The sequence below is a fragment of the Prorops nasuta genome, unplaced genomic scaffold (assembly GCF_024137725.1).
Source record: "Prorops nasuta isolate Cenicafe-Biocafe unplaced genomic scaffold, Cenicafe_Pnas_1.2 PNAS00002, whole genome shotgun sequence".
In the NCBI taxonomy this organism is placed as follows: domain Eukaryota; kingdom Metazoa; phylum Arthropoda; class Insecta; order Hymenoptera; family Bethylidae; genus Prorops; species Prorops nasuta.
The window spans coordinates 8,621,257-8,648,347 of NW_027116799.1; the positions used below are offsets into that span (position 1 = coordinate 8,621,257).

At 44.9% G+C, this 27,091-nt stretch overlaps 1 protein-coding gene across 3 annotated transcripts in view; it reads right to left on the reverse strand.

Moving 5' to 3' along the window:
• Nucleotides 1-1,274: 1,274 nt before the first annotated feature.
• LOC136774923 (zinc finger protein 608-like) overlaps nt 1,275-27,091 on the reverse strand; it is a 122,375-nt gene continuing 96,558 nt past the window's right edge. For all 3 annotated transcript variants that reach the window (XM_066729401.1, XM_066729404.1, XM_066729398.1), the window contains exons 4-6: nt 25,155-25,278; nt 6,393-9,533; nt 1,275-3,852 (exon numbers count right to left, since the gene is read on the reverse strand). In XM_066729401.1, the coding sequence (XP_066585498.1) occupies nt 3,785-3,852; nt 6,393-9,533; nt 25,155-25,278 (3,333 nt within the window). In that variant the 3' untranslated portion in view covers nt 1,275-3,784. The remainder of the gene's footprint in view (nt 3,853-6,392; nt 9,534-25,154; nt 25,279-27,091) is intronic.

The following is a 27,091-nucleotide window of genomic DNA, read 5'->3' on the forward strand; positions in this document are numbered from 1 at the left end:
ACTGCCGTCTCTTGCTTGATTGAGCTGGATTGAGCATGCTTGGCCTTAAATAAACTTTCTCAACCCGGTCTCCCCCCATTCCTGCCACTAACCCATTAGTGCGCAAAGAGTGCGCATGACACTCCTCCATCATCCATCTCCAGGCTCCATGCTGTGCTCCATGCTGAACTGCTTACTGCCTTCGGCCTGTTTCGCCAAGCCACGGTAAGCTTCGGTTGCGAGAGAGAAAGGTGGTTATCTCAGGAAGGTATCTCTCTCACACGCTCTGAATCTTAACTCTTTATACCAATTTTTTCAAGTTTTTTTTGTGCTCCCTGTTAAAGATTGTGTGTGTGTTTTCAATCAACATAATCCAAACTGCCTTTATTTATATCTATTTATAATTTAATTAATTGGTCACTATGGAAAGATATAGAATACTTTCCGTAGTTTATTGATAATATAATAATATTTGTGCTAGATATTCTATTTATCGAATACCGAATAAGCCCAACACGAACTATTTCGGATAATATAAATTACATTAAATTGAAAGAAGCAAAGGAGTAGGGAAAATAACGAGAGAAAATGCGGACGTTGTGATTTTTCAATATATATTTATTCGTATGGACAAGTTGGAGCATAGTGCACAATATATTTAATATATAGTAGTCTAGGGAAGGGGATCAGAGTACATTCTGGAGTTTGAACACAATATCTTACAATTTAACGACAAGATGCCTGCTTCTCTGTATTTGCTCTTCTGTACGTTATGTTATTCGTATATTTATATATATTCAAGATGTATAATATATAAAGCGCAACGACTCACTATTTTTATGAATCTAAAAAAAGGAGACGAGAATACGAGTTGTTTATTATGTTATGTTATTTTCAGTCCGCTTTGTATATCAGTTCACGTTCGACAATTTCTTTTTGCGATCAATTATGCAACATTGTAGCAAATATTTAGTACTCGCTGGAGTATGTTCTTAGTCGGAGTTTGTCTCCAATTGCTAATTACATTTAACGTTTTATACTATTAGAAACGTAGGGTTTGGGGCCTTGCACGTATATAGGAGTCTCCTATTGTAATTACTTATTCGTTTGGCCGTTAACTCGTTCTCCTGCCTGGTCTCTTGCTTCTCTGTTTTGGTTAACGTGCGTGAGCTCAAATGTGGGTACAATAAGGCGTTTTTATATGCGAGGGCTGCGTTCGAGCGAGAAATTGATCGTGAAACGTACTTTACGATTGGAGACAGCTTCCTTCCCTTTTCATCTTCGTACCATCATCCGTATTTCTATCTCTCGTGAATAGCATTTTAACAATCTACAGTAAATTTATTTCAAAGCAAATACATTTTACAGCCTATACAATCGATAAAATTTTGTCGCCGCCACGAATTTTTACTTCATTTTTTCCTCGTTTTTTTTTATATTTTTTAGCTGGCGGAGAGCGCAGGGCAGGGTCCAGGTACTTAGGCTATCTGTATATTTTCATAAAAATCCCATTTATAAGATCTTTCATTCGCGGTCTCCTCTCTCTCTCTCTCTCTCTCTCTCTCTCTCTCTCTCTCTCTCTCGTGTGTCCCTACTTCCCTCCTCTTTTCTCTGTCACGGCGTATTATGTTTTTTTTGTTAAATTTCTTTTTTTATAAAAATCACAGCACAGCACCAGCATTTATTTTCAAGCCTACCCCCTTCTCCGCAGAGCGCCCCACTAAAACTAGGGCATCCCTTTTACACAATTGTTCTTCACGTCCATCTCAAAATCTCCGTTAGCAAGCTGAGCGAGCGTTTACGCTTTTTTCACTTTTAACTTCTCATTTACAAAAGGACATATTTTTTTTTTTATTTGGGCTTTGCTCTTTTTTGCTTATCTTCACATTTGCGACACACTATGCGTTTCGATAAATCCGACCCTTAGCGCGGGGTTTGTCGTCGTTCATACGCTCCTACCTTACAATGATGATATAATAATAAAATAATATAATTAATAATCATAATAAATGATAAGGATAATCATTAATGAACTAATATTATGTAGTTATTTATATGTATATATATATATATATATATATATATATATATATATATATATAGATATATACTATACAGTGTATAATATGTATACGTAATACGATTTGCTTTTTTTCGTTACTTGTGTTTTCTTGCCACTGTCTCTCTCTACTGTCGCGCAGCTCTAACTACCGTTATCTTTAGTAAACAAATAGCGTATCTAGTATTCAATTTACAGTTACTTAACGCCGCTTAATTATTTAGAATCATGATTTTTTGCCTTATAGCGTATCTTTTACTCATCGTCGTCGCATCTCTACATGCTCCTCATCATTTCCTATTCCTCTCGATATCATCGAGTCCTTACCGATTACCGGTACAGTCATCGATCGATACATATTTAAATCATCTAAGAGATAGTTCAGCGAGTTATACAATCTTGTTTTCTCTACAAAAATTCGAGCCCGTAAAACTTGGTTTGTTTCCATTTTATACAATAAAATACATAGCTTTCTGGGATTGGCGCTGGCTCGTGGCAATTCTACCGGACCAATCATTGAACAATCGTGCAAACACACGCACACAGACGCGATATACATTCTCACTAGGTATGTCTACGCTCGATAAAAATTTCTTCTCGCACCGATAGACTCTTTCTGGAGCCTTTGAATGTACAGGGACTGCACCGTAGCGGGAGAAATACCGAGAGATTGAAAATTTACCGAATAATTTGTTTCTTTTGCCGCGCGGAAACAGTTTTCTGCCGCGAGGAAGGTTCTCTCTCTCTCTCTCTCTCTCTCTCTCTCTCTCTCTCTCTCTCTCTGTCTTTCTCTCGGGCAAACTTACCCCTTCGTCTTTCATCATAGTTTTGTTCTAGAAACGCACGCGAGCTCTCGCGACACTCTGCGGATCCCCGGAGTTTTCGAGGCCGAAAAAACTTGAGACGAGAAATGGGGCAGGGTGGGGAGAGGGGGGTCCTCCTTCCGTTTCCCAGCAGTGTCGTCTTATATCGTCCTCCGCTCGCGGCAAATGGCAGTCTAATTCGTGAATTTGGCCTGCGGAAATTTAACATATCGCACCGGCGAAGTATCTTTGTACACCATATCAACATCTCCTGTTCCTTCTCTCCCTTTATATTTTACACTATTTACAAGAGTCTCGTCTCGTCTCGGCGAACGCACACGGTCCACTCCAAAGCTTCCATCGGGCAGTACGAGTGATCTCACGGCGTTCTCCAAGCTCGCAGCAGCATCACCGCGAGTGTCCTTGACCTTCCAGCAGCAAAGACGGTCACCGCGTCGCGTGGCCCCGCCGAAGAAAAATCCTACGCGTCCACGCGTACACCGTAACTCTCTTCCTCTCTCTCTCTCTCTCTCTCTCCTCGACGTCGTAGAAAATGGAAATGGAGGAATTGGACGAGTTGGGATCTGGTGGATCATTGATCAACGTCCGAGAGGGCTGGCAAGCCTGTGGAAGCGTTTTGCTCGGTGTCGAGCGAAAGATTCGGCCCACAGCCTCGAGAGGGATCGGTTCTCCAGCGTGTGTCTGTGTCTGTGGTTGTCGGGCGTGTGCAGAGCAGCTAGAGCGGTCGGCGGATGATCCGGAGATGGTACCGGGCGAATTTCTCTTCCTGCAGCGATTTTTCTAGGGTGATCTAGGACTGTCTATTGGCGTTGCTGTGCGTGTGCGCCGCGCTAGGGGCGGCCCCTGCTGGATGCGTGTGGTGATGGTTTTGTGCGGAGCTGCTTCCGGCCGTGACGGGAAGAACGGGGGCGGGGGCCGCGGGTCACTTGGGCGGGAATGGCGAGATCACCGAGGCTACCGCGGCGGCCTGCTGGCTCGCGAGCACTGCCGCTGCAACACATACAACCGGCCTGTTAAATTCCATCCATCCATCACCGTCTCATCAACATCCACAAATTCGACCATTTTCCTCCGACTCTCCAATCGTACATAGATTATCTCTACGAGCGCCGATGGTTCTCCAATTTGGAATTTCTCCTCGCAAAAATGTCATGCGTGGACCGAGTTTGTTCGGGCTTTGTCCCTCTTTAGGCTTGAGCTCGCACTTTGAGCGGAGGAAATTTCGGGAGCCAAACCGTCGCAAATGGTCGTCGCACTTCGTCGTGTTCCTTAGACAGTATGTTTACGATTACGAGACTGGTCTCGATGTAAGAAACGTCTTCGGCGATCCCGCAACCACTCCGACCCAAGTGCGCGAATCTCGCGTGGGTATCGAATCTCGAGTTTTCTTTTCTTTTCCTTTTTCAAAACCTAACGAGAAGAGTGAACAATCCGCTAGCCTGGCGTTGCAAGACTCGAAGCACGCGAGAGTCGTTCGTAGACTGATTCTCTTTTTGAAGGAAGGGGGGGGGGAGGTGGTCGTACTGGCCTTATCGAGAAGCTTCAAAGTTACCTTAAACGTCGACGCTATACATACTAATCCGATGTCTATGAGGATTTACACAGCCGGATATGCGAAGATAAAAAGCATAGTAAGGACGCGTACACGTACAAAGGATTTTCTTCGGGATTCGCCTCGATGTATCTAAACCACTTTCTCTCTCTCACTCTCTCTATTCTAAATAATGCACGAACAAGAATTTCAGGAGCCTGCACCGCACGGAGGCTCTGGCAGTGTGTGTATACGTGTGTAAGTGTGTGTGTGTGTGTGTGTGTGTGTGTGTGTGTGGATAGTTACTCTATAAGATACACTTGGTCGATTAAGTTGCTGAAAAGCCATTCGTTGGACTCTAACAAAGATAAAAAAGAATCTTCCCGCGAGTATAAATAAACATTTTTGGATTCTTCTCGTGTGGGTAAGTAGAAACGAGTTTGGTCAGTAAAATTTTCGAGTATTTCGCTCGGGCGCGATCAACAAAGTTGCCTGGAGGTTATACGACAAGATTTCTCTGGAAGACTATGCAGTACGGTGTTTCAACGAAAGATACACATACATACATACATACATACATACATAGACATAAAATTATACGTTAGTGACACGACGATTCGCCAGAGATAAAGAAGTAGTAGTAGAAGAAGAAGAAGAAGAAGAAGGAAAACTAAGAACTATCTTTCTCTTGCTTAGGCATCGCCAGCACGCGTTACGTACTCGTCGTGGCTGTTACAACTCGCGTTGTTGTCTCACGGAAAGAAGCACGATAAATAATTATCACAGTCTGAACTATAGTCTAACCCCTATATATATATATATATATATATATGTACGCACCACTAGCGGATAAGTTACGGTCCTAGCGATGACGACGCTTGTACTCCTATATCCTTTCTCCCCTATGTTTCTCTCACTTTTTAAAAAGATCAGCAACCCTCTTAGCTCTAAAATTAGGTAAAAGTGTGAAAGCGCCAGTCCAATCCAGTATAGCCAGTGAAATAATAAATGTTTCCATACACGTCTCTATATGTACAAACGAATTATTTACAAATCTTCGCGAATCGAGAGAGAGCCTTCTCTAATGTATACTTTTATCTCTCAGAGCTTCCTCGCTCCGATTGTCAAGGATAGGATTGCTTCTAGTGAGAAAAGCACTCCTCCCTTCGTGGTCCGGTATAATAAAATAACGATCGTCTGATTCGTGCGTGGAACTCTCTCCACCGAGGGTCCACGGTAGAGTTTGCGTCAAGCGAATCTCGCAGATCTGTATATTCGTCGTTTATGCACCAATATGGTGTACGGTAGACACTCTCAAGGCCCCAAAAGTTGCCACTGAGTTACCCGCATCGTCGAACAGTCGTATTCATCTCGATTTTTATCTTGTATAGTCTAAAACTGCCCAATTCAGGGAGAGGAGGGGGGGGGGGGGGGGTACGTCGAAATTCTCCATTTCTCGCTTTTCCTCGGTCTTTTTCTATCATCACGCGCACAACAAAAATACGGACGATCAGTCACGCACGCACGCACGCACGCACATACACACATACTCTCTCTCTCTCTCTTCGTCATTGTCGCAAGCAGAAAATCGCTATTGGTCCTATGCATATATATATAACACATCCGCGATCACATCGACGAGTCGTCGTCGGACGACAGAATGTACAGTCTCGAACGAAGATCGGTACACGGAAGTGAAATCTCTCACATGGTTATTACATAACGATAATAAAATACTAGTGTGATACCTGAGCGATATTGTTATAAGACCGATTGCTGGCTTTACGCTCTCTCGGTCGTTTCCGGCAGAACGACCTTCAAAGTGTTTCTAGTTTCAAGGGGCCACGATATAGAGGGGTCGATGACCCGGTGATGCGTGTCACCTCGTTGAAACCGCTCGCAGGCCAGAGAGATCGACGAGCAGAAAATAGGCTCTATCGAGTGTGGAGTTTCGCGGATCGCCGGAAGCCTTACTGTCAGGGTCTGACAAGAGGCTTACCTCCGTAAGGAGCGGGGTACTGTCCGGTCAGGAGTGGATAACCTAACCCGACGTGAGTATGATGATGCGTGTGCACGTGTCTCTGAGGCGGCGGCGACCTGTTGTCCTTGCCGAGGTTGCCCCCGCTGGCGTCACCGGGTCCCTGCGGCGCCTGCTGGCCACCGGGTTGGTTCTGCTGCTTCCCGCCCGCCTGCTGACCCTGAGGAGGTGGTCCCGGCCCGGCGACGGAGGTCGGCGGTCCGCTCGGGGGCCTCGCCGGGGCCGGCGCCGAGGACGGACTCGCCGAGGCTGCCGAGGTCTTCGGGGTCGGGGACTTGAGGGCCCTCTCCTGGAGCTCGTGAATCTTGTGCGCCGAGTAATACTGACTGGCATGGTGCTGGAGCAGATCCAAGGCTTTGCCGCTCGGCGGTCGACTGAGGTCCTCGGGAGCGTGGTACCTGGGTAGCTGATGGAGATAGGGATTCCCGGAGTAGGGTCCGGGCACCAACATGGGACTGAGACCACGGTAGACCGGGTGGCCGGGGTCAAAGGGCAGCGCACCGTAATGCTGAGGCTGCATGTAGCCAGGGTGTATGTAGGCGTATTGGGAAGTGGGTGGTGGGGGTGGACCCTGAGTCTCCATGGTGGGCTTGACACCCTCCTGCTTGCTCTTCGAGTCGTCCGATTTGCCCAGATCCTGCGGCTTCTCCTGCTTCGGTTGGTGCTTCGGGCTCGGTGGCGGAGCCTTCGCCTGCTGGCTCTGCTTGCTCGACGATTCCTCCTTCCGCCTCTGTTCGCCAGGATACAGGTAATACCTCCTGTCGTCTTGGACGGGACCCGGCGGTGGGGGTGGCGCCGCGCGCTGGCTCTGCGAGCCGTGATACACGTGATAGGGACTCATCTGGCTCTTCATCTCGATGCTCTCCTTCAGTATCTGATGATTCTCGTGCTGCTTCTCCTTCAGGCTCGACTGCTGGCCTTGGGGCTCCTGCTTGATCTTGGCTTTCTGCTCGTGCATCTCTTGCTCCTGCACCTGTTGCTGGCTCTGCTGTTGCTGCTGCTGCTGTTGTTGCTGCTGCTGTTGCTGCTGCTGTTGCTGCTGCTGCTGCTGCTGCTGAGCAACCGACTGCGGAGATTGATAGGGATAGCCGGGTGGTATGTAGCCACCGTAAGCAGCGTAGTAGTGAGGCTGCTGCTGGGGTTGGGTCATCGATTGACTCAAGTCTTTCTTCTCTTTTTCAGACACGACGCTCTGTAGGCTCGCCATGGAAGGCATCTGCGGTATATTCAGCGGCTTCATCTCCTGCTTGGGCGTGAGGTCGCTCGGTTTCTGATCGACCACGCCCTTGGAATCTTGCACGTTCGGCACGAGATAAGGCGGCTGACCGTAATAGGGATACATGCTGAAGTGAGCCGGTAAATGCGTGGGGACCGTAGCCTTGCTCTCCTTCTCCTGGCTCTGCTTCACCTTGTCCGCGCTCTCCGCCTCGAGGACCGGCGCGGCGTCGTCCGAGATGTCGGAGTAGGCGGGACTCTGGACGTCGTCCCTTCCGGAGTCGACGATCGGAGCCTCCAGTGGCGACGGGTGCGGACTTCCGCCCGGGGACTTTCTCGACTTCTTCTTGTAGCCCTGCGGCTTCGGCGTTCGAGGATCCTTGCTCTTGTCCTGCTCCGGCATCAGGGCCGCCGTCGGCTTGACCTTGAACTGTGGCATCTTCGCGTGGAGCGAGACACCGGGATATTGTTGGAGGTGCGAGGGGACGGCTTGGCTGGGATGAGCCGGGGGCGGTGGTACCACTTGCAGACCCGCTTGCTGGCTCACCTGACTCGTCAGACCCTGAAGACCGGGATGCTGACTGGTCAGAGCTTGCAGACCGGGTGGCGCTTGCTGAGGAGGTAGAACCGACTGCTGCACCACGTGGGCTTGCGCCGGTTGACCCAGTTGAGCCGACAGCGGATGCTGAACCGGCTGCAGTTGATGAGCCGGCTGCAACTGCGGTTGGACCGACTGCATGGTTTGCGTCTGGACCGGTGGCAGTTGCTGCTGAATAGCTTGCTGGCTGGCCTGTAAGGACTGTTGCTGCTGCTGTTGCTGCTGCTGGGATTGCTGCAGCAGGGAGGCGGTGCTCTGCGACGTCGGGTGACCCTGAACCTGAGACGGCTGCGGTGGCTGAGGTATGTTCAACGGCTGAGGGATATTCGTGCTGGGGTGTGGGGAGAGAATGGGTCGTGGGGATTGGCTGGGGAGGGGACTCGGGCTCTGCGGTGAATTTACGGTCGGCAACACCTGCGTCTGTTGCTGCTGCACCGAGGACTGCACCGAGGCCTGCCTCGAGGACGACGAGGTGATGCTCGACGCTGGTCCCGGAAGGTCCTCCTGGCCAAACCTGAGGACGCCAGGTTTGACGATACTCTTGTCCGTTGGTAGCACCGGCGTCGACGATTCCAGATTCGGCGACGGGACTCGTGGTGGGGGTGGGGGTGTCTCCGGGGGCAAACTCGTGGAGGGTGGACTCGTGGCTCTGACCGGGGTTCCCTCGGGTTTGTCCGCCGGGGATTTCACGGGAGTCGCCGGGCTCGGAGCCTCGATGTTGCTCTCGTCGTTCTCCGACATGCTGGTGATGCCTTCCTTGGTATCGTCGTCGTCCGCGGATCCGTGCGCGTGACTCTGATGATACTTGAGACCGTTTATGTGTTTGTACTTTTTGCTGCAGTTCGGCTCGGGACACTCGAGGAGTACCGGGCTCGCCGGTGGGGATCCACTGGGCGGCGTAGGCGGCGGTGCTCTCCTCTTGGTCTTCTCTTCCTCTTCGGGACCGCGCGACTTCCGTTTCGCCGCAGGATCCGGCCTGGGTGGGACGAAAGCCGCCGGGCTGGGACTCGCGGCTGGAGATCCTTGCGCACCGCGACGTCCCTTGGCACCGCCGTTCCTCAACTTGCTGTGCACCGAACTCCTGGTCTCCGTGAAGTTGCTCAGGTCGTTTCCGGGGGTCGAGTTGGCCGCCGCTCGACCTCGCTTCCCGCGACCCTTTGGCGTCCTGGCGTCAAGGTCGCTCGTCGGAGAGTCGCAGAACCTCGGAGGTGCCCAGTCGTGTCTCGTGCAGTCCAGGAGCGTACCGACGTACGTTTTGCCCCGCCACGTGACGTTCACCACCAATACACCTGCAACAAAAAGAGGACGTCCCAAATAGTAATGATCGGTAAGAGCCACGAGGACTGCGAAAACTCTTCTGTAGAAGCCTGTATCAATTCACGCGCAAACTCATACATATATATATATATATATATAGTATAGTAATGGACGAATACATTATATGCTCGTTACAATCATTACGCCGAGTAATTAATGGTACCTGGCGTTGATACATGAATATTATAAGGGTATATCGAAAGGGGGGGGGGGGGGGTGGTGGTGGCGAGAGAAATCAGATGGGAGAATGGAAAGAGACGACAGACCGGATAGGATTGGTTCGTCAGGGTTGGCCAAGAGCGTAAAGCTGCTCGGGTCTGGAAAAACCGGTCCTAAAAACGATGGCACGTAACGCTCTGGTGTGCAGCGGGATCCGGTCTGATCGCGTAATAAGTTCACCGGCAGCTTTTGCTGTCCACTTTACCCGTTCTCATCTTCGGACGCGGTGCTAATTGAAAATATGTCGTCGACATTCTTACTTAAAACTTCTTCTCGTCGTCGCGTTCCTATACAAAGACTGCTTTTACTTCAAACTGCATCGGTATATATATATATAAATCCCCCGCCAATTCTCCTTTTGATTTAATTGCGTTCTTATCGAGGATGCTGCGAGTATTCTTGAAGGAGAAAAGAGATATTCTTATGGAATAGAGAGAGAGAGAGAGAGAGAGAAGCGCTCTCTTTGGTGGTCGTTGGGGAATAGAAATGCTTTGCGCCGATAAAGGACGTTTGTATGGGGAGCAACCGACAGGAATGTGTACTCTAAGGTGGTAAGGATAGGAAGATGGAATGGGGAGAGGGGTCCGAGATCTCGGATAACAAAGGAGACACGATGAAACGTGTTGGTAGCGGGGTTTCTTCCAAAGCAAAGATGACCTATCAAAAGACTCGTGAATATCTGTCTTCCAGTGCGATCCCTACACATACACACACACACACACACGGTGCTGCGCATACGCATGCACGCTCGGTCGTCTCCGTCCATTCCTCCAATTCATCCAAGTTTCCCCAGGCGTTTCGTCTGATCAAGTCGTCCCGGTGTCTAAGTCACTTTTCCTCCACCTACTACAAAAGATGGCAGAAAGTCCTGATGGACTCGTCTCGTTGCAGCTCTCGTCACTCGACGTTGCCGGTATTTCGTAAAACGCCTCGACTCTCAACAAAGCGTACCACGCACCTCGCGAGTTAGTTCCCACTGGCTCTTACAGATGGCGCCACTGTCGCCACCTCGTCGGTAACCGGTGCTACGTCACCGTTTAACCTCGAAATTTACTGCGAAAAGAGATGAAGAGAGGCGTGGATGGAATGGAACATGCGTCGGAATCGTAAAGGGAAGAAGGTTGGTGGAGGAGAAGAAAAGGATAAACAAGGAGGACGCTGAAAGAAAGAGAGAGATAGGTTAGTTTCACGAGAGCAAAGTAGAAGCCCCGGCAAGCAGAGTCTGTTTCCAATAAAGAGCCAACTCCTGTATAGCGACGCTGTATGCACAGACCCTTTTCCCGCGTCTCTCCGGTACAATCCCTGTGGAAATTTCTATTCGAACCACACCGATCAACGATAATTCTCCGCTGAAAATACGAGGCTCTGATTAAAACTGAAAACATCCTCGATAAACGTGCACCGATTGTGTTTGTAGGAGAAAGATTGAAAAAGGAGAAAATAAAAGGCTCGTAAAGTCAAAAAAGTTGACGCGTGAAATTGGAGGTGTTTCGGATGTTGGTGTTTTATTAACTGACGGTGGACTGTCATTAGTTTCCGGTTGAACGCGGCGAGGAGAGTTTTTTTGATGGACAGGCGAGTAATATGGGAGCGACAGGAGTGGTAGCGACGGGTGGTAAGGGCGCGGCGAGAATGATATCATTAAATGGGGGAACGGAGGGCATTAATTTTGTAGTCGGTAATGGCATACGCGCCGGCCTGAACGGAGATAAAATTTTTAACGCGTATAGCGAGCGAGTATCGACCTTTATCGCCGCCGTGCTACAGCAGAGACCTGACGATTACGAACGGACGACGACACTTTTAACAGTGGGATCTTCATTGCTGCGTGTCTTGGGAATGAATGCTCGCTTTTTTCTCTCCCCCACCGAGATCGAGCGAGCTCTCCCAGACTGCTCTCCCCCGATCATAACTCGAATCTTCCAACACCTCGAGTTTTCTCCTTTCGGGATAAAACTTCTCGCAAGGTCCACGATCTCTTCGAATTATTATGCTCTTCAGTTTTTTATCGCGAGAACAAATCGAAGGACGATCGATCTACAAAGTTCTGGTCCGATCTTTCCGTCTGCGGCCGGTTATGTTTAATACTCGCAATGGAGGTTCGTGCGTGTGTATTTGCGATGGGGAAGCAGACAGAGCGAGGGGGAAAGACGCAATCAATATTCATCTTGTGTTAGTGGCAGCTCCAACGCAATCGAGCAACCGGAGAAATTCGCCGAGAGAGCCGGGAGACGGTGGTGGAGAGAGATCGATAACAGGCTCTCTAGCCCCCCCCCCCCCTCTCCTTTTCCTTACGGAGAGCATCCTTTCATCAACGTCTCTGCGATCCAACTAAACTACCCTGACATCGACAAAACCAGGTCCGATGGGAGATAGACGCCTTTACGACACACGCGTTCCCTACAGCTACAGCCTCCGAGTTCTCCAGTTTTACCAATACCAGTGCGCGAGAGCGAACCGTGTGTACGCGCGCGCTGCATCTCGGGTACAGGCAGTGGCAAAAGTGGCCGGCGTTGAAAGGACGAAATTCGTCGATCGGCGGTGAACGTTTTTTTCCTCGTTATATTTCGACTAGCGAAATAGAATGATATAAACCGAGACTCGTCGCGCTGGAAAATTTCATCCTGAATTGTTCCGGACGAGGCCAGTCCGAGAACGCGTTGATCGATCAGGCTTAACGGTGTATGTGTGTCGTGGCGGCTGAGTGTACGGGGGAGATAGGGTGAAATAGGAGGAGTGTTGCGGAGGTGGAGGGCGCAGCGACATATGCAGTATTCATCAAGCGGTAATATCTCACGATCATTACTGTTCCAGACTCTAGAATTTAGTAGCGCGATAGTAAAGCGCACCGTTGATAAGGCATAATGGCGCTATTTACTGTTGCTGCGAAGGTAATCGTGCCGAAGCAGAACTCCCTTTCCCCACCCCCCCCCCTCCCTCCCTCTCCTCATCCCTTTTACTCCACGCAACGCGTCGACAGAAATATTCAGAAGCAGCGAGATGAACCGAAATAAGAGAATCTTCCATCGTCCATTTTAATCTCCATCGATAAAAGCTACTTTCCCAAACTCAATGACGTATAAACACTCGGGTGTCTTAAAATTGACGACAATTGCAGCGATTTGCACTGGTAAATGATTCTTAACGCGAGTATTAAAAGTCTGAATACTTTTTATTGATTTCCCTGGTTAAGCTTCCGGACGCGTACCCTTATCGAGAATTTTGTGTTAATTGTGAATACTGCGCAGTGCTGCAAGCAGAATCACCTGTGCGTAATCGATAAACTAAATATTAAAGGTGATTCGTGTGGAATATAAATACAGTTACGCTGTATAATCACACGTGGATTTTGATTCTTAACTTTTATTCGTTTTTGGAGTGAAAATTCCATCAAAGCTGCACGAAGGATAAATTGGGAAAATTATTATCTATTGATAAAAGCTACTTTCCCAGACCCAATTAAGTATAAATACTCTCGAGTGCCTTAAGATCGACGACAATTGCAGCGATTTGCACTGGTAAATAATTGGCAGAACGAGTATCGAAAGCCTGAATATCTTCTATCGATTTCCCTCGTTAAGCTTCCGGGCGCGTACCCTTATCGAGAACTCGGTGTTAATTGTGAATACTGTGCGCAGTGCTGTAAGGAGAATCATCTTTGTGTAATCGATAAATGGAATGCTAAAAGTGATTTGCATTGAATATAAATAGAAGAAGCTTATTATCACAAGTGGTTCTCGATTGTTAATTTTCATTGGTCTTTGTGGCGAGAGTTGTATGAAAGTTGAGAAATGAAGCGGGAGGATTTGATTACGTGGCTTTGTTCCATTCTGGAGAGGCGCTATTCGCGATGGTTTCCATGACTAAAATCTCGTGGAAGACGGAAAATTCGCATTGGCGCGAGTTGATGAAAATGTGATTTGGAAGTTGGGGCCAATTAGCGTTAATCGGGCGCGAGATACCTTTTGCGCAAATAAGGCTGCCTACTTGTTCAAGCGTGCACGGTTAATTACAGTTGGCTCACGTGTGTACAATTAGCGCGAGAACGGGTGATACATTGCTCTTCTCTATTCTAGATGTATAATATGTGTACATATGCATATTATAGCGAATGATTATTCTCGTCAGTCGTATAACAATGTTAACTCAATCTGCGAAATGTCAACTTTTGTCATTTCAGTGCCTATTAATAATAATTGAGATTTGACCGAACATCATGGAGCTAAAATAACATTTGCTTATCTTGTATGATAATACATTACGAAAGGGACCATTTAAGTAAGTATGTTTGAGTTCTATTATAGGAGCGACTATCTTTCCTTATTTATAAAGCAGAGTCTTTTTCATAAATTTATTGCATATATATATGTTTCAGGAGGGGTAACAGTATCAATCAGCTATAAATGTAAATAGAGAGAGAAATAAGCGAATTAAATGCAAGTAAGAGACGCTCCTGAAAATAAATGAAACGACTGAAATTAGCAGATGCACAGAGAATATATAATTTTTATACTCTTTCTAGTCGTGTTTTTCCATTTGTAATTACTGCTTTATTGCTGGCTTACTTTTATTATGACGGTACGTTAATAATTCTGTTGTGGATAACAGTTTAATCCCAAGCGATACTAAATGTCGTTTCGAGAAATACGTAATTACTTATCGCGGATAATCGTGTTTACGATCGCGTCGCGGAAATCATAAATTGTTATACCGATCGTCCGAATATAAGTCTTGATCGTCCAATTATTCTTGTAACGCATTGATAATCTGAATGAAATTGTTGGTTGACGATGAAAAGTGGTGGGAAGGGACTAGGGAGATGGCAAATTAGAGATTGAAGGGTATCGTTTCGTCGAGCCTCTCCTGGTGGTGGGGAATCCTTGAGATTTTTGGTCGATGGGAGGGGGAGGGGGGGGGGGGGAGGACTGATAAACAGGTTGAGGAAACGGGTTGAGAGGAGTCGGTCGGGGCAAGACAGTCTTAATGTAGGAATTATGAGGACGAGTTGTTGTAGGTAGGTAGTTTTGAGATGGATAAATGGTGAAAGAGAGAGAGAGAGAGAGGAGGGGGGATAAAAGAGAAGCGATATAACTAGAATGTCGGGTTCCGACGGATTGTTCGGCTTTTCAATCGTGACTTGGACAAATTAATGGATTTCCTCATTTTTCCATTATGATTCCGGCCTCTCCCATGAACCTCCTTTTAATATTATTATACCTCTCAACTTTATTCTCGACGAGAAACCACCATCAGCGTGGAGAACAAATGGGTCCTAAGGCCCAACTCGAGAATCTTAAATTTATTAACCCTGAATAAAGTTTGTAATAGGAAAACTAAGAAGCAAGGCAGTAAGAGATAAGCGAATGCACGAGTTATATATAATAACAATGGTGAAGTAAGAAATAAGCTTCGTTGTACTGGCATCTTTTTCAAAAGTTTCAGTTTTCGAGATAGCGGGAGAGATTGGGAAACTTTTGGAAATTTAATGTTTCTTGGGAAACTGTTTTTTGCGAGAATGAGAGAGAGAGAGAGAGAGAGGTTGGATAATGGGGGTGGATATTTGGAGAGGTCGAGGAAGCACGTTAAAAATGTGGTTCCAGGTATGCGATGAAGGGAAGGAAGAGGGGTGGCGTCATGGCGTGTGTGGTTGAAGATAAAGGAACATAGTCACGATGTAGTTTCAAGCCAGCGACAACCACCATCGTGGCATTACATATAATACCTGTCTGACAAGCTACCTTACTCGTGTTGTTTCAGGGATTGCACGTGTGTGCGAGTACCAAGCGCATAAAATATAAGCTCGCTCGTTCCTTTGTGTGCACACAGGTTTGAACGACCCCTGTGTGTGTGTGCGTGCGCGAGAGAGCTGGCTTTACGTGGCTCGTGCGCTGCTCGACGCGTGCACACAAAGAGACCAAAGCAAAAGCTGTAATAACCTGGCTGGATGGTCGTTCGGATTCGTTGTGTGTGCGAGAGAACCTTCCATCTTTTCATTCCTCGAGAAAGAATGACAAAATTGGCGAAGCGTTAAAATTAGCGTTCGAATTGAGGATGATGATGGTTCGGGGAATTCGGACGATTAGAATTTCGTTTAAAAGTCGAAGAATTAGAAAAATCTCGAGTTTTTCAGCGGTATCGCTACGCTGGCGTTTTTATTATTGCTCGCGCGAAGGGGGAATTACGAAGGGGAGACGTAAAAGTGTGTGTTGGAGAAGTAAAAGAGGGTGGATGGAGAGAGAGAGAGAGAGAGTAACGTGTCTTTTTATAGCCGGAATAAACGCCTGTAACAAAGTCGCTTTATAGCGCTGTCCTCTCACCGACCCCCCTCCCCCCCCCCCCCCCCCACATTGTCGGCATCCCGTGAGCAAACGCGTTGAAAAAGGGAAGAAACGATGGACTAATGAAAAAGATTTTTGTTACTCGCTTTGATCTTCTCGCAAGAAACAGCGGAAACTTTAAATACTCGACAGCGATCTTCGCTTAACGTTTCATGCGGGAAAAACAACCTTTCGCATTACTGTGCACAGAAAACTTTCGATACAGCTTCGTTCCAATCAAGATAAAACTCAGTTTGCAGTGCGGGTGATATATTAAAACGCGATAGAAAGCTCTGTTAAAGTGTACATTTTTATGAAAAATACACAAAAAAGGAATTTCCTGTAAAAGAGCTCTGGAGAGCTCGATCGGACAGCCAGTGTATATATATGTATATGTATAACCTTGGAGGGACGTAATAATGAGAAATCCTAGAAACTTTTATTGACTGTAAAAACGTATTAGAGATCCCTGTATATAATTATTAATAGGCCAGTAGCTCGGTAAACTTTACGCAAAGAAGTGGAGAAAAATTTAGTAAACAGAACGGTAAAAACGGTTTTATTGTCCGTAGAGTTTTCGCAAAGTTTTTATTATATCCCCTGTACGTGGTGTGGAGCACACTGTATATATATAATGTCGAGTATTTTGCAAGAGTATAAATTTTACAGGAAATTTCTTTGCGTGTGCAAAAGGGTGAAGTCGAAGTTGAAGTTGACTTTTTCTTGCGAGTATTTGAGGAGAGCGATAGCGGCAGTCGAGTGGGGGAGGGGTTGGACACGAATCCAGGATCGGGGCGTATATAATACGGGTATAGTATGAATAAGCGAGCAGGGTGGTAAAATCCCCGAGCCGCGCGGCGGCTAATTAAGAGAGAGAGAGAGAGAGAGAGTTCCTTTCGTGCCTCCCGTACATATACACACGTTCCTTATTGCTTTTCGCGTTAATCTCATCCCCGTGTTGCGATCTTATTTGGCCCCCCATCACCCCCCTCATCGCAACAGCTTATTGGCTCGTTCCGGCGGCACTAAGCCGATTTCGTGTAATCCGCGATGCGCCGCATCCGGTGTAACGTGTCGACGCTGACTCAATCGCGAATTGCGCAACTGCCTTTTGCCGCTGCACGGATAATCATTATCGCGCGCTTTGGAACAGGTTCGAGTAACCGAATACTTCACGCACCAATGCCGTCCACTTCTCTCTCTCTCTACACACACACACATATATATATATATATATATATAATATAATTATAGCCCGTGGCAGAGAAAAGGATGGATCGATTGGCGCGGCGCGACACCAACCGATAAGGCGCGCTAATTGCGAATACTTTATCTCCGAACATCAACTTTTGCTGCCATCCGATCCAATCTGCAGGAGTCGCAAAGACGCGTTTATATATATATATATATGCGCTTTGGAAATTCACGTCGTGTCGAAGAGCTCGTCACCGTTGTTTATTTATCATTCTCCCCCCCCCCTCCCCCCCGCCCCATGCCTATGCAGATGGCACTGGCAATCATATATATATTTCTCTGCCAATTATCATGATTATTATTATTACGGCGCGAAATCAGTGAAATTTCATTAAATCCACTAGTGGTCGACTCGTTGAGCGAGTTTAAGCATCGTAACACTCGTCTATACGTGACACCGAGTGATTAATTTAATCCGCGTGAAAAGCAGAGCGGCTCTCGCGTGTTCCAAGGGAGTTCCATAATACACACGTGTGAGCAGAACGCTTACGAATGCACAAATCCACTCTACGCAAGATAAACCGGCGAGAGCGAATTTAAATAAAAGCCTATTAAACGCATTCCAGAAAACCGCCGCCCCTCTGTTGCCCTTCTCCCCCCCCCCAACCCCCTCCCTCCTAATGGTACCTGCGCTGCAGAGCTAAACATTATGCTCCGGATCAAAGTATACATATATATATATATACTTATCAATGATGCGCTAATCTGGAAATCCCATTATCTTGCCCAGCTTCATTCCTATAGATATTATTCTCTGCTTTGTCATGCGCGTTTTCCCAATTAAATATCACAGCTTAACGTTCCGATTATATCATTATCGTATTTATCCAATATCCGCTTGTCATCGATATCTTAATTAACACTCGGCTATTAATCGAACGCTCGTATACGATAATCGGAAGCAAAAAGAAGAAGAACGTTTATACTCTCCGCGGTGATATTAATGTTTTCCCGGAAAAGAGTCGAGAGATTTTCTCCGAAGGTTAATAAGACTCTTTTGAAAGAAAATTCAGGTGAAATCGGGACGTCGGAGTAGGTTGGGATCGACTGGTCCCCCCATTAGCATTAATGGTTATTCCGACCAACAAGCAGCCCAACTGCACGATCAATCATCGACGGAATATTTCCGATGACAGGCGATATACGCAAAGTTACCTGACCGATGCTCGTTTATCGCTAAATCGCTTGGCTTATGAATTCTTTCGGGGTTCGTCGGACAAATTTATCCAGTCCGATCGGTCGATCAGCCACGTGCAATAATCTCCATCGGATAAACGTTGTTCTTTGTATACATATAACTATATATATATATATATATATATATAGTTATTGCTCGAGGTTGTTTCGATCAACGATCGATATACAGTTTAATGGATCGATGCAAAGAGATCAAGATGGGAGAAATTAATTCGTTGAGTAAATATATATATATATATTGTTACGTAGGATAGCAAAACAATAGTTGGGATACACCCATATAAAATTTGAATCTAGATATATAAATACAAAACAGGCTATACCTACACTAACATATCTCATGGCTATTCAATTCAACATACAAGTCGTGCACGACTCTACAATATAATATACAAATGGTCCGTTGACTTGGTGATCCTGATTGGCTGTCCGCGTCGTGTACACTTCGGGACTACGGAGATAACGCGTTCGGAACCAATAAGCATCTAGCTTTTGTATACCGTGGGGACGAGAAGGGTGGTCGCGTAAGCGGACAGTCAGTCGGTTTTCGCAAGGATACGAAAACGTTACATCACGTGCCAACACACGATAGAACACACACAAAGAAAAAAATTAACCTGGTGTTAGAGTAATTTCTACCCTATCAGAGTTCATACTCTAAACAAATTTGGTGCCTCCTGTGAGGTGTGGATCAGAAATTCAACGAGAAAACTCAGAAAGGCAGATCCAGATTCAGACGATAAAGGAAGGAAATCAAAAACGCCCCCAAGGAGTATTTGTGCCACACGCTGGTAAGTCATTTGGGTCAGTTCAAAATATACCAAATCATAGCAAAATGGTTGAAAGAGTCAAATTAATAATACAAAAGCGCACAGCGTTCAAGTCGCAACTAACAATAATAAGCAATCTTGTTGAAAAAGATAACATAGATTTAGGAACTATTAATTTACGCGTTAAAAGATTGTCAGAGTTATACAAAACACTAGAAGATTTGACGGACGAACTTATGATCTTAGATGCAAATGAAGATCATACCGTAGAATTTCAAACGATACAAGATCGTTATTTTGACGTTGTAAATAAGGCAGAAAAACTGCAGGGCGGTAGAGACAACACAAGTACGGCTTCGACATCAAATACATCACAACGTGATAGCGGAGTTATAAGTGAGAATAGCAATCAATTACCTAAAGTAAAATTGCCCAAAATATCTCTTCAAAGCTTTGACGGTAAATATGAGAATTGGCTCTCGTTTAAAAACATGTTTATTAACGTAATCGACGTGCGACCTGATTTAACAGACCTCGATAAGTTTCATTATTTGAAGTCAGTAGTTGTAGGGGAAGCTGCAAAGAAATTGGAAGTTTTTTCAGTTCATGCCGACAACTACAAAAGAGCCTGGGACTTATTGATACGGTCATACGAAGTAAAAAGGGTACTAGTCTCACAACACATCTCAATGATATTCGAATTACCTATATTAAGCAAAGTATCGTCAATAGGTTTAGCAAAACTCGCGGATGACATGCAACAACATATTGCATCATTAAATTCGTTAGGTGTCATATTTTCTCCGGAGATAGCTATTCACTTAATAGAGAATAAATTGCCAAAGGAATCATTGATGGAATGGGAATCGACATTAAGTAGAGACGAAATGCCATGTTTAGATAAATTGTATGAATTCTTATATAAAGCAGCAGTTTGTGCGTCGAGACAGGAGCGAATTCGACCTCCCGAGAACAGCTCGATTGTTAACCCTTCACCGACAAAGAAAAAACGACACAATTTCACGAATAAGGGATTCATGTTAACCGCGACAAATGAATGTCTTGTATGTCATAAAAACGCGCATCCATTATTTAAGTGCGAAACATTTAAGCAACTAACAATACCTAAACGTATCGAAGCGGTAAAAATGGCGAAGGTTTGTTACAATTGTTTGCGTTCACACCGCGGTAAACCTTGTAGATCGTCTGGGTGTGTAATCTGTCAGAAGCGTCATAACACGCTTATTCACTTCACTCACGAGATCCAAGAAACTAAACAAGAGAATGAAAGAGAACGGCAAGATAAAAGGGCGTTGAATAGTTGACCGACAAACTTATCGGCACACAGTATAGCTACGCTATATCCAATCGCCCCACAATTATTAACTACGGCAGTACTTCACGTGAAAAATTACAAGGGGATCCTAATCAAATGTCGCGCATTGCTTGATACGGGGGCAACGACAAATTTTGTGTCTGAGACTCTAATCCAGAAGCTGAATTTACCGATAACAACGAACTCAATGATTATCGGCACAATTAACAATCAGCGAACCCATACGAAAGGGATAACGAAAATAACGATTCAGTCAATTCATGAATGCTTTCAAAGAGAAATTACATGTCTAGTATTACCGTTGATAGCAGATTTAGTACCAGCAAATGTTTTTCCTCGCGATCATATAAATATTCCGCCGAATTTGAAGTTAGCCGACCCGGAATTTCATCGACCGCGAACAATCGATTTAATAATCGGGGCAGGCACGACAATGTCGCTTTTCGCATTAGGACAAATCGATTTATCAGTAGGCAAGGAAGACCTTTATTTACAAAAAACACGCCTAGGATGGTTAGTAGCTGGGAACATTAGTGAACAAAGGGATATAGGCCATGTTTGTAATCTGATGAATTTAGAAAAACTAATGAATCAATTTTGGGTTGTTGAAGAATTACCTGATCGTAAATCACGATCAGCTGGAGACATATTTTGCGAGAATCATTACACAATGACCACATCACGAGAAAGTGATGGTCGATATACAGTTCGACTACCGTTCAAGGACAATAACAATATCATACACGATTCTCGTACAATAGCTCTCAAACGTTTATTATTACTAGAACGTAAGTTTAGCAAAAATAAAATTTTACAGAACGAATACACACGTATCGTTGATGAATATATTAGCTTAGGTCATATGTCATTAACCAAAGTAAATAAAGGTTCAGAATATTTTATGCCTCATCATGCTGTCATAAAACAAAATAGTCAAACTACAAAAGTTAGAATCGTCTTCGACGCATCGGCCAAAGTGAGTGGAGGTAAATCCTTAAATGACTTATTGTTAACAGGGCCGACGATTCAGGAACCTCTAACAACCCATTTAATCAGATTCAGAACCTACGCTTATGTTATCACTGCAGACATAGAAAAAATGTACCGTCAGGTTAGGGTACATCAAGACGATAGGAAATATCAACGCATCTTATGGCGCCACAATGATGAAATAAAGTCATTCGATCTAAATACGTTGACATTTGGGGTAGCATCATCACCGTTTTTGGCAATTAGAACGCTACATCGGTTGGCGGATGATGAAAGGGGCAGTTATCCGCGGGCTGCTGAGGTTATAAAAACACACATGTACGTAGACGATTTGCTGACAGGCGCGGATTCTATAAGCGAATTAAGGGAAATAAGAGATGAAATTATTGCACTGTTAAAGTCAGGAGGATTTGAAATAAGACAATGGGCGTCTAACGACACCAATGTGATACACGATTTAGCGTCAAACGAAAATACAGCAGAATTTATCTTAAAAACCGAAACGACATCAAGAACATTAGGACTAACTTGGCGCACTATCGATGACGCGATTTGCTATAATCCATCTCCGATTTCCCAAAATGAAAGGTTTACGAAAAGGATGATACTATCTGATATTGCAAGGATCTTTGACCCATTGGGTTTACTTGGACCAATAATATTTTTCGCGAAAAGGTTAATGCAAGACATATGGAAATCAAACATTCACTGGGACCAAACTATACCACCGAGCATACATTTTAAGTGGTTAAATTTTGTAAAGCAATGGGAATCCTTAGGCGAAATAACAATTAAACGCAATATAATCGTATCTGAATGTACTGATTTCCAACTCCATGGTTTTTGCGATGCTAGTAATAGTGGATATGGTGCATGCGTTTATTTACGAACACAAAATAAATACGGAAAGGTTGTTTGTCATTTAGTCAGCGCAAAATCTCGAGTAGCTCCCATAAAACCTACGACTATACCTAGATTAGAACTCTGCGGTTCTCTATTATTGGCCAAATTATGTCACGAAATCACCAGGTCGCTCGGTATTAAATCTATCAGTAAAACAGTTCTTTGGAGCGATTCTACGATAGCACTTTGTTGGATTAGAACGCCGCCTCACCTCTTACAAACATATGTATCAAACCGTGTTGCGAGTATACAAGAAATGACTAGTAGACATAGTTGGAGACACGTGAGAACGGATGACAATCCAGCCGACGCCATATCACGAGGTCAACTTCCAGATGAATTCGTAAAAAATAAAATATGGTTCTCAGGTCCTTCATGGCTTCTAAGCGATGAAAAACAGTGGCCAAATCTTAGAATCGAAATAAAAGAGACTCCCGAAATAAAGCGAAATGTTTGTTTTAATGTTAGAATGGTTGACGCGGAAATTCTTAGTAGATATTCATCCTATACAAAATTAATTCGTATTATAGCGAATTGTCGCAGATGGTTGCCATCCAATAAATCGACGGGAGCTATATCGCCAAACGAGTTGAACATGGCAGAGATCTGTATATTAAGACTGTTACAAATCACATGTTTTAAAAGTGATCTGCATTCTTTGAAGAGCACCACACCGTATAAGGGAAAACTAGCAGGTCTGAACCCTTTCCTGGACGAAAACGATATTATTAGAGTCGGTGGTCGATTAACACAAGCAAATCTGAAGTTCTCACAAAAGCATCCAATCCTACTTCCCAATAAACATCCTTTAACCGATTGCATAATACGAGAAAGTCATCTTAAGCACTATCATACAAGCATACAAGCGACTTTATACAATATGCGCCAAAAATTTTGGTTGATAGATGGTAAAAATCAAATTCGAAGGATCATAAAGGGCTGCATGCGGTGCTTCAGATTTCGTTCTAATGTGACCCAATATAAAATGGCGAATTTACCAAGTTACCGGGTAAATCAAACAACACCTTTTACACACACCGGAATTGATTATTGCGGACCATTCCACATAAAAGAGAAAAAATTCCGCAATCGTAATAAACTAAAGGTTTATATATGTGTGTTTGTGTGTTTAGTAATCAAAGCAGTACACTTTGAAGTGGTAAGCGACTTAACTACCGAAGGTTTTCTAGCGGCGTTGCGACGTTTTATAGCTCGAAGGGGCATGCCTGAACATATTCATTCGGATAATGGGACAAATTTCATCGGGGCAAACAATCAGCTCAAGGAATTATATGTTTTGTTTAACTCTGATAATCATCGAAATGTTATAGAAAGGTTTGCAAGCGATCGTCGTATCACTTGGCACTTCATTCCACCTTTAGCTCCTCATTTTGGAGGGCTTTGGGAAGCAACAGTCAAAGTGTTTAAACATCACTTTAAAAGAGTGATCGGTGAGATGCTGGTTACCTTCGAAGAATTGAACACCTTTGCTATAGAAGTAGAAGGAATTCTAAATTCAAGGCCTATAGCATCTCTGTCCTCTGACCCAAATGACCTTCAAGCCATAACACCAGCACATTATTTAATAGGCAGAACATTTACTACCTTGCCAGAGGGAGATTTGTCTTCTATTCCAGATAATCGACTATCAACATGGCAACATTTGACGAAAATGAGACAAGACTTCTGGACACGCTGGAGGTTGGAATACCTCAATGAATTACAAGTTCGAAATAAATGGACAAAGGAAGAATCTAAAGTAAAACTTGGATCACTCGCACTTATCAAGGACAAAACATTGCCTTGTTCACAATGGGCTTTAGGTCGAGTGCATGAATTACATCCAGGCTCTGACGAAGTGATACGTGCTGTCACATTGAAAACCAATAGTGGGATGCTTAAGCGATCCACGAAATATATATGTATACTACCTGATTTATAGTCATATATTTGTATTTAGTACTAAGTTTTTTTTGGATTATTAACAAGTAACAACATTACATCACATATATTTAAAATTTGATTGTACTTGATATGAAAATTAATAAATAAAGCAACAAATATGTTCCTCAATAAACAGTGTGTCAAAGGGCAGTGATTGATCGTTCCTCTCAACGGGGGAGTCTGTTACGTAGGATAGCAAAACAATAGTTGGGATACACCCATATAAAATTTGAATCTAGATATATAAATACAAAACAGGCTATACCTACACTAACATATCTCATGGCTATTCAATTCAACATACAAGTCGTGCACGACTCTACAATATAATATACAAATGGTCCGTTGACTTGGTGATCCTGATTGGCTGTCCGCGTCGTGTACACTTCGGGACTACGGAGATAACGCGTTCGGAACCAATAAGCATCTAGCTTTTGTATACCGTGGGGACGAGAAGGGTGGTCGCGTAAGCGGACAGTCAGTCGGTTTTCGCAAGGATACGAAAACGTTACATCACGTGCCAACACACGATAGAACACACACAAAGAAAAAAATTAACCTGGTGTTAGAGTAATTTCTACCCTATCAGAGTTCATACTCTAAACATATATATATATATATAAATGTGGGGAAGGGGCTAGTCGAGCTGTAATAGGTCCTCACCTCCTTCAGTTTCGTGCCAAACAATGCCTTCGAGGGTGACCGAAGTACCGGGCTCGCAAGGCCCCAGACACTCCGGTTCTGTAATGGTCCCCACACTGGTCCCAACGCATACGTCCGACATGTCCTGAAACACAAATTGTACACGATCGTTAGTTTTTTCCTGTAGGTTAATTGATCCATCATCAAATCGAATCTTCTTCCATTTCTCGATAAATCATAATAAGTATATGTATATATATAATAGAAGCTTATAAAGATGTCGCTATAAAACTTGTAAAAAATTTAAAATGATTCGAACGACGCATGTAAGCTTTTGTTTATATTTGTAAAACAAATGAATTATCGATTTTTCAGTAACAATTCTTTTTCACGTGCAAACTCGAAGAGACTTTGGTAAGGTTTCACGCCAAAGATTGAAATCTTCCTTTTGTATATAGTATTAGTGACGAAGATGATAGATAGAGTTTTAGGTTTATACAGTCTCTGGATAATTTTAAGTGGTACACCCTGTATATATAATTCCCTCCCACACAACTTCCCTCAAACATTTCATTTCCCTCGATTTCCGGCTTGCCCGTTCTGTGGCCGAGCAAGCTCATCATACACCGGAAGTCATTTGGAAAAATCAATATCGTCGAGAGACCAACTCCGTAACGCTAATTGGTCTACAGTCTTAATTTCAAAGGCCACGTTTCTTCTCGACGAAACTTTCGGCGTTTCCTAGTCGAGGCGAATATCGGCAACAGGGAAAGAAAAAAAAGAGGGGGGCGAGGAGGAGGAGGAAAGAGAACGAGTCGGTTAATTAGATTTTACAACGAGAGGGAGTAAAAACAATGGCTAAGAAGTAAATTGCAGGAGAAAAAAAGTCGCGTGGGTAAATATTTCGCTTTTCAACGGCACAAACGGACCATGTAGAGAAATAGGAGGGTGGGGGGGGGGGGGTAAACGTGGACAATGGCGTCGCGTAAAATAACATGAAATATGCTAACGGGCCGGATAATTGCGAGAAAAAGGGAGGAAGACGTTGCTGCGTGGAGTTTTTGCGTCGGTGGTGGGGATGAATTGGTAGATCGGAGAAAGGGCAGCGAGAGAGGAATAGAGCGGTCGAGGGGGGGGGGGGGATTACAATGGCAGTTTGAAATGCAAATCGTAGAGTTTATGCCCCGCTTCCATAATTACAGAAGCGGCGTGCATATACCCACCTTTCATAACGTACAATGCACGCTGCGTAATCCTAGCATTAGTCTAGCGCGAAACTATTTCGTCCGTATGCCGGACGTTACGAATGGAGAATTTGCAGCTATACCACCGGGGAGAGAGACACTTTATCCGAAGCTTCGCAACACTGGCGGGCGCGCGCGCGAGCTTCGCTTTCACCATCTCGCGATATAAACATTAATTTACAACGGCATAATTTCGAGCAACTCTTCTTACAATTTATTATCGAGTGCGCGCGCAGCTACCAGCGCGATATCGTTATTGACTGCAGCAGCAGCGCTGTTTGCGAAGAACCGGTCGCCAATGTCCCACTTTTCGCCTTAGAGCCGCGTGCTATGCTCCTTCCTTTATTTTTCCGTCTCTCTCTCTCTTGCAGCTGCTGTTTTTTCCCACCTTTTTTCCTTTTCCTTTATTTTAACCAAGCGAAAATTGTTCATGGCTGCGCGACGCGACGCGAAGGCTACATAGCGTTGCGTGGAAAGCTGCTGAGCGGGCTTCGCGGCGTAAAATAAAATGTGGCAAATTGGCGGGCACCGGTCGAGTTACGAGTATCGTTCGTATGCCGCGTGGAATTCACGATTGAATTTCGATGGGCTTCGCGTCGCTCGCCCCCACTCCGCATATATAGAGCTATATATATATAGGGTCGCGGAAACGGTATCGCTCGAACGATGATTCGCGATTGCTATATATTGTGCGTGCGTTCGCCAATGCTGCGC